The following is an 8,702-nucleotide window of genomic DNA, read 5'->3' as shown; positions in this document are numbered from 1 at the left end:
TAAAAAAAATTCGAAAAATATATGTGAGACCCAGATCAGATTTCAAAATTTAGCAGTGGCGCACCTACTTTTTCAGCAGTGGCGCACCTCACATTTTTAGCAGTGGCGCATCAGGCAGCTAGTAGTGGCGCACTACATGGTGCACCACTGTTAAGCCAGATAGCAATGACGCATCACATGATGCGCCACTACGAACACTTAGCAGTGGCGTGATAGTAGTGGCGCACCATGGTGCGCCACTGCTAAGCAAAAGTAGTGTGCCGCTAAAAAGGCTGTTTCTAGTAGTGGCTTTAAAAATCCCCTATTTGTGTGTGAATTTTATTCCCGGGGCTGGTCACTAATGTATGTTTCTTGTCAGTCCACCTACCATATTACACTAGCATAACATCTAATGAACACCAACGCTTCTTCTTGCAATATGTCTATATAGTATATATGCATACACCTCTCCTTCACTCCTCAGCTCACCTTCCTCATCTTGACTCTTCCCAGAAACAAGTGTATACAATTCGTACTAATAGTTATGAGATATAGGAATAGACAAAGTTTCCAAAGTTGTTGCCTTTGCTTATCTGCTTAATGAGTAACGCGAAGCTTTGAGAAGGGGAGGCATCGGGATAAAAAAAATTAGGAAATCAACACCACTTGCCAATGTGTACATGGCAGGGGCACTCTCCACTCAGTTGAGCGCACTGGTTAGGAACGATCCGTTGGTTCGAGCAGCAAAGGCCTAGCATGTCCTCTTTCCTCGTGGTCATGAAAACCGTAAACCGAAAGCTAGGAAAGAACACGCTGGAACAAAAGGTTTTGGATGTTCACTATGTGATTTATGTGTTCCCTGTTCAATTGGGAGGCGTAGGCCCATAGCTTGTGTCATGGGCATTGGCACGTTGTGGCTCCAGCGGGAGGCAGTTAGGTCATGTACTGAATTTCTGTGTTTTCTTCCCTAGGATATTCATTAATCACGAGTTGATACGCATAATTCACCGAGATTCTTGTGAGGAACTACTCACGCTGACATTATGTGGACCTGGCCACAAAAATTGTTGTTGTACTTGGACAAAATGACATGTGTGTATACTTTATAACAGCAGTACAGCGGTGACAGAAATCATATAAACTTGCCTCCGAGAGTGTTATGTGTGCTCAAATATCCAGGCACACGAGAAAACTGATACGGAGTACAAGCCCCAAGTTAACATCAGTTAAGTATCAGCAGAATATTAGGTTGGTGCTAATGCATAGCCTCACTCTCACCCGCCACGTCAGCTTTTTTCCTCACTCTCACCCCACTCTCACCCCACGGTGCCAGTGCACGGGCTATAGTGTCAGCTCTCACTTCTCTCTCCTCCACATCAGCTTTTCTCTCTCCTCGACATCAGCATTTCTAGCTGAGGTGGACCAATCAGATCGCGCCACCTCAGCCCCTCCCTCTCGCCCCGCCTCTCGCCCGCTCCCGCCAACGCTCTCGCCCCGCTCCCGCCCGCCTCTCGCTCCCCTATCGCCCCCCAACGCGGGCGGCAGCCGGGCGGTAGCGGGCGATACCGCCGGGCGTCCGCGCCACCGCCCCGCGCTGGCCTCTCGCCCCACTCCCGCCTCTCTCCCGCCCCGCGCCGGGCGATACCGCCCCCACTCCCGCCCCCAATGGCACCAGCCTAAGGTGCTGGTAAGAGACTCGCTGGGCTTCCTTCTATGAATGGAGCTAGGGAGAGATCCCTTTTCTATTAGGGATCCCTTTCTATTATTGATCTATCTATAGCTTCGTCTGCACTCTGCAGTTTAAGGCAGAAACGGGCACCTGCCCAAAACTCGTTTCAAAGCCAGAAGTTGTGTACAGACGTGCAACTACCAAGTACCAACGCACTTTCAAAATTTAAAAGCTCCCCCATACATAGCGGCGCCGATAGCGATTTGGGGCTGGCATGGTTTTTGGACTCGCACATGTGCGCTCCAAACGGCGCCAGCTAGTTTTCGAGCCCAATAGAATCGCCGGCATCCTCGTGCCGGCCCCTTCGCGTAGGGCGCGAATCGGGCGGCCGGCGCCTCGCGGCACATCAGAAAACGAGTGTGGGCTCCGCCTGGCAGGCAGACACACCGATTTCCCCACCTCCTACCCACGCCCGAACCGACTTCCACCCCTCTAGATCGCCACCGTCGCCGCCGCGCCCCCTGCTTGCAATAGGCACCGTCGTCTGTCTAGGAACCGGCGTCCATCGACACGGCCGCCACCCCCTCGACCGGCGGCCGCTGTTTCGCCCGGAACAGAGCTCGCCGCCACCGTGGCACAACTGCCCCGCCCGCAAGGTGTTCGTCTGATTGCCGTGATGGACAGCGACGACGAGATGATGGTGCAGCTGTTCACGGAGGAGCAGAACGATGAGGCTGTCCGGTGGCAACAGCAACAGCTGATTCTAACGAGCATGTTGTGTGTTTGCCAGCCTTTCTTCGTCGTGCCTCGGCGTGGCGGCTCAAAGCTAGGCAAGAGGAGGAACATTAACCGGCATCGTCAAGCCGGCGCAATGTTGCTTGACGCCGACTACTTCAACAACGACGCAACTCATTCGCCGAAGGAATTTCAGCGGCGGTTTAGGATGAACAAGGCGCTGTTCTTGAACATTGTCTATGGCGACACGGAGTACGATAACTACTTCATGGCCAAGCAAGATTGCACAGGTTTGTGAGGCTTCACCTCAATTCAGAAATGCACTACAATGCGTTGTCTTGCATATGGAGCTCCTCAAGATATAGCCAATGACTACCTACAGATGGCAGAGTCAACATGTATAGAGACTCTCTACAAGTTCTGCCGAGCCGTCATAGCGGTGTTTGCTAAAGACTATTTGAGAGCACCAAGAGCAGATGATACAGCTCGGATCCTGCAAAAATATGCAGCAAGAGGGTTTCCTGGGATGCTCGGAAGCATTGATTGTATGCGTTGGGGCTGGAAGAATTGCCCTTTTGCTTGGCAGGGGATCTACAAGGAGCATACTGGTGAGTGCAGTGTCATTCTTGAGGCGGTGGCAGACCATGGCCTTTAGATTTGGCATGCATTTTTTGGCATGGCAGGAACAAACAATGATATCAACGTGTTGCAGCGCTCTACGGTGTTTACCATGCTAGCTGAGGGACAAGCTCCTGCTGTGAACTTTGAGATAAACGTCTACGCATACAACAAGGGGTACTATCTAGCTGATGGTATCTACCCGACGTATGCTCCATTTGTAAAGACAATTCCCTCTCCAGCAAACGAGATGAAAGCTTATTTTGCAACATGCCAGGAAGCAGCACGCAAGGATGTTGAGAGTGCTTTTGGGGTGCTTCAGCGGCGTTTCGCCATTGTCAGGTACCCTGCTCTTACTTGGTCTGAGTCTCAGATATGGGAGGTGATGAACGCTTGTGTGATCATGCACAACATGATCATTAAGAGCGAGCGCGACGAACCTGTGCAGGATGATCAACCATTTGATTATCAAGGGTCACTTGCTGAGGTAGAGCATGTACCCCAAGAATTTGCCGTTTTTCTTCATATGCACAATAACTATTTGTTTGATTATATGAATAATTTAAGGCGGATCTAGCTGCGCATTTATGGGCGAGGAGAAGAGCCGCCAACAATACATGATTTTATTTCTATTTGTTTGATTGTATGAATAATTTAATTTCCATTTGTTTGATTGATTGATGGTATGAATAATTTAAGTACTATTTGTTTGATTGCATGAATAATTTAAGTACTATTTGTTTGATTGTATGAATTATTGAATATAGTATGAATAAATGTGATTGATATGTTGCTTCAAAATATTGTAAAAAGAAAAAAAATTGGGGGCCGCCGTTTGAGAGTCGCCGGTGTGGGAACAACATCCCCAAATAGAGGATGCACTTCCGGCGGCCCCCATACAGCAGTGCCGGCGACTATTTGGGGCGCGCCGGTGGAGATGCTCTTACGCACTTCCAAATGATTTTATAGGTACTAAAACTTTACACTTATTTTCAGATTATCTAGGGGGGGGGATTTAGATTTGTGTCATATGAACATCCGAGGGAAATTCAATGTGCAACAGAATGAAACTGTCTTCTTTTGACTGATATGCTAAATAGAATTTGGGCTCCTTTTTCATACTGTATGAGTCAAATTTAACGTTGTCTTTTGAAGGAAAAAAAAGGAAGCCGATATGATCACAAACCAAGTACAAGAAAAAGGCATAAAACATAGCTCAATTTTATTACCACTAACAATCTACATATTTCAGAAATTTCATGAAGCACTATCCAAGGTAAATTTCAGTACAAGATGATATCATGCTAGTTTCAACTAGAATATAGATTGAAACTTGTGCAATAAGTTTAAGCACAAAATATAAACATAAAATAAAGTGGAACTGAACAATTGAATCATTACTAACTGAATATAGATATTTTATTTAATAATTTTAGCACAAAATAATTCAAGAGGGACTTTAGTACAGAGCAGAATGAGATTTGTGAAATACATTCAGAATATACAATTTGTAGGTAGATGGCAGAAATGTCACAAATTTGCTTCTTAGGGCATGTACAATGCAGGATGCTTAGAGAGGTGCTTTAAATAAACCAGTTTTTATTTAAGTACCGGTGCTTATTTATACTAGGTGGATGCCTAACTAGACACTCTCCTATACAAATAAGCTGATGCTTATATAAGAAAAAAGAAAGTTCAGTTTATTCTCGGAAGCACCCTTCTAAGAATTTTCTGTCATGTAGGCAAGCCAATCAAGTACCAGAATAAATAAAATAATAACAATCATAAAAGCATGGCAGGATTTCATCACCACTAATAAGCCACCTACATATTTTGATTTCAAAGTCGAATTATCCAACAGAAAATTCAGTACATGGTGATGACCAGCTAATTTCCTTACCACTATGCTTTCAAGTTTCAACTGAACCTTTTACAAGTTTTACTGGCTATCTGCAGAGCCCTATAGCTCAAAGAGAAAGCCTTTGTATCTTTATGTGATGCCTCCTCGACAGTCCTACTCAAGCGCTGGTGCTACCTCAGTTGGATTACCTTCAAACACATCAGATCCAGATGATTCTGCTTCTTCGGGGAACTCCTGTGTTAGGGATTCCTTGAAAGAAGGAGTTTCCCTGAAGTCTGTTGCACCATCGTTATATGTAGCCACAGCGAAACCACAAGCAACCAACTGCACAAGTATGCAACATTAATTGTCAGGCATTAAGCAAGAATCCACAGACATGTGTAATTTGTCGCTTGCATGAGGGTTAACGTGGGTGGATTAATTTTGATGATATCAGAGGATGGGATCACATGCAAAGTTATCTCTACATATTGAGTGGACATCTGCAACGAACGGTGGTTAAGTTGATGCATGTCATAATGGCAATGATCAAACACTAGGGGTGACTCAACAATGTAATTTAACAAATAAGCCGTTTGTCTTTGAGGAAATGCAAATAAATAACTTCTTGTGGGTATTTGAGCAATCTCACCGCACTAGCACTAGATGACTTGGAGTTCTAAACAACGGAAAGGAGCCACTCTTCTTGGTTCAGACTTGATAAACAATTCAGTATCTCACCATACTAGTACAAACAATGATTAAATCATGTAGCGTGAACATTAATACCTTGTTGTTTACAAACATAACTGAATTCTGGAATAATTACTCGTGATCTAAACAATTTTAATGTTAGTCCTGCCTCCTCTCCCAGTGCCATGTCATGACTTGTCGAACTGGAGGGGCTGTTTCATGTGACTTCACTTCCTAATTTCAAAACCATTCCAACATATAGAGATACTCAAGTGCAAATCAAAATTATCTGGCGTAGAAAGAACTGAAAAGTGAACTCGATTTTCTTTTGAGAAACATTCAGATCCTACGTCACAGAGTGTGCTACAGACTACAGCGCGATGTAATGGAGGAGGAGGTGCTCACGGAGAAGAAGACGCCGAACGCCCACATGTACTGCACGAAGAAGCCGAGGAGATCCCACTGGGGTCCTTCCCAGAAGTCGACCTGCTTCGGGTCAGCGAGGTACGGCATCGGCTCCGTCGACACCTCGAACCCCAGCGGCTCCCCCTCCCACTCCACGCCCTCCCACGCCGAGGCGGAGTCCTCCTCCTCCGCGTCGGGGGTCTCGACGCCTCCGCGGCGCTTCTTGCCGCCGCGCTCCTCGAGGCGCCGCTGCGTGCGGGACGAGACGCCGGCCCGGCGCGCCAGCGCCACGTGCAGGGAGGCGCGGCGGCTCAGGAGCGGGGCGCCGGGAGGGACGCGACGACGGGCGGCGGCGGCGGCGGCGGTGGCCGTGCCGAACGGCGTGGGGGAGGCGAGGAGAGACATGAGGCTGGAGCGCGGCAGTGGCTCTGCGCGACTGTGTGCGCGCGGGGATGTGAGGTAGTGAGGAGCGAGGTCACGTGGAGAGCCCGGAGCGGGGAAGCCGTGCCAGGGCCGGGAAGAAGATCAGATAAGATTTTTTTTTTCAACTATTTGCATTTGACATAAACAATGTTGTTTCCATTTTCCGATTATTTTTTTTGCAAATGACTTGTATTACTCAAAACTTCAGAAATTACAAGAGGTTTGGAAAGTTCCAGCTAAGCCATCTGGACCAGAGGCTAGCCAAACTGCAGTTCTAGAACTAGTTCTAGCATAATTCGCCATATAATGCCTGCTAATGTTCTGTCCTCTTTTAACATGAGTAATACAAATTTATCGGACCTTTAATAAAGTATTTATTTCCTCTATCATCAACGTGTTTACCGATCTGTCCAGCTCCTCATTCTTCACAAGGTTTATTATCTCCAAACAATCCACCTCCACAACGATAGATTGAGTACATCAATAAAGAGTTAGAGAAAGACCCTCACGGACTGCACTCAATTCAGCTTTCAATGCATCTCTATATGCAGAGAGTTCACGACAAGATGATACTAGAATATCACCATTATGATCTCTAACAACAATGTCAGCACCTGCATCACCTTCTATTCCAAAGGAACTATCAGTATTTAATTTACACCAGCCCTCTGGAGGAGGGGTCCATTGCAGGTTCTGAACATTGTGTTCCAAATTGCATGTGTGAAACCTTTTCTTCTCAACATCAAGAATAAATTTTTCTTTCATAATATCTTCCACCGAATGATGCTTTACTTGGATCAAAGACATAGCTCATTAAGAAACGCTTTGATACTTCTGTTGGCGGGGGCCTTTTATCATGAATCACCTCATTGCGAACATACCAGGTAAGTGATAACAAAAATATTTTTTGAGGTGACATGAAGCCAACACAATCTTCATCAATCATATAAAGCATTGTGAGCTGGGATCAAAGTACTCTAAACATAGGCATGATAGATATAATTCTAACAACAAAACTTAGCAACTATGTTACAACATGAAAAGTAACTCAAACAAATGATCATGAATAATTATGCACTGAAATCAACTGTTTGTTTTTGAGCATAGAGAAAACATAGCAAAGTGGTACTCAGCTTGTTCTTTATGAAGTAGCAAAACATAAATATCAGGACACCTTTAAAGTTCAAAGGGTGACTAGATACAAGTAATTTGAGAACAAGCAATAGCATAATCATGAATCAATCAATAATAAATTTTGGGACTATGCACATTATACACATAATGATAACTATGCTCTCTTAATTGATGTATAAAGCAAGAAGATGAAGATTCAACATAAAAGTAAAAGAAGGGTCCTGCGCAGAGGGAAGCAAGATTACTCATGTGCTAGAGCTTTTTATTTTGAATGCAATAGAGGTGTTGAAAATATATTTTGATAGGTAAGTATGTCTATGTCAACGAATGGCATCAAATGATCTATCATCCTTTCATATAGTAACCTAAAGAGTAGCTCCCATGTAGTTTTCCATTTGCACACCCATATTTAGGATCTCTCCGGTACATAATGTGCAGAGCTTTATTTGTCTATTTGTTTATTTTATATTTTGTTTGGGATGGATGTTGTTGGCGTGGTAGTTAACACACGTCCGTTGGGAACCCCAAGAGGAAGGTGTGATGCGTACAGCAGCGAGTTTTCCCTCAGTATGAAACCAAGGTTATCGAACCAGTAGGAGTCAAGGAACACGTGAAGGTTGTTGGTGACGGAGTGTAGTGCGACGCAACACCAGGGATTCCGGCGCCAACGTGGAACCTGCACAACACAATCACAATCCTTTGCCCCAACTTAACAGTGAGGTTGTCAATCTCACCGGCTTGCTGTAAACAAAGGATTAAACGTATGGTTTGGAAAATGATGTTTGTTTGCGAAGAACAGTAAAGAACGAGTTTGCGATAGATTGTATTTCAGATGTAAAAGAATGGACCGGGGTCCACAGCTCACTAGTGGTGTCTCTCCCATAAGATAAATAGCATGTTGGGTGAACAAATTACGGTTGGGCAATTGACAAATAGAGAGGGCATAACAATGCACATACATATCACGATGACTACTATGAGATTTAATCGTGGCATTACGACAAAGTACATAGACCGCTATCCAAAGCATGCATCTATGCCTAAAAAGTCCACCTTCAGGTTAGCATCCGCACCCTTCCAAGTATTAAGTTGCAAACAACGGACAATTGCATTAAGTATGGTGCGTAATGTAATCAACACAAATATCCTTAGACAAAGTATTGATGTTTTATCCCTAGTGGCAACAAGACATCCACAACCTTAGAA

General features: G+C 45.0%; 1 protein-coding gene across 1 annotated transcript; it reads right to left on the bottom strand.

Annotated features, from left to right (window-relative positions):
• Window positions 1-4,802: 4,802 nt before the first annotated feature.
• Window positions 4,803-6,426, bottom strand: LOC124704062. Its single transcript, XM_047236307.1, has 2 exons — window positions 5,940-6,426; window positions 4,803-5,186 (listed from the first exon to the last, which is right to left on the bottom strand). The coding sequence occupies exons 1-2, from the start codon at window positions 6,342-6,344 to the stop codon at window positions 5,016-5,018; spliced, it is 576 nt and encodes a 191-aa protein (XP_047092263.1). The 5' UTR covers window positions 6,345-6,426; the 3' UTR covers window positions 4,803-5,015.
• Window positions 6,427-8,702: the final 2,276 nt, after the last annotated feature.

The sequence above is a fragment of the Lolium rigidum genome, chromosome 3, assembly GCF_022539505.1.
Source record: "Lolium rigidum isolate FL_2022 chromosome 3, APGP_CSIRO_Lrig_0.1, whole genome shotgun sequence".
Classification (NCBI taxonomy): domain Eukaryota; kingdom Viridiplantae; phylum Streptophyta; class Magnoliopsida; order Poales; family Poaceae; genus Lolium; species Lolium rigidum.
Note: the sequence above shows the minus strand (reverse complement) of the source record. Positions and strands in the feature narration are given on the sequence as shown.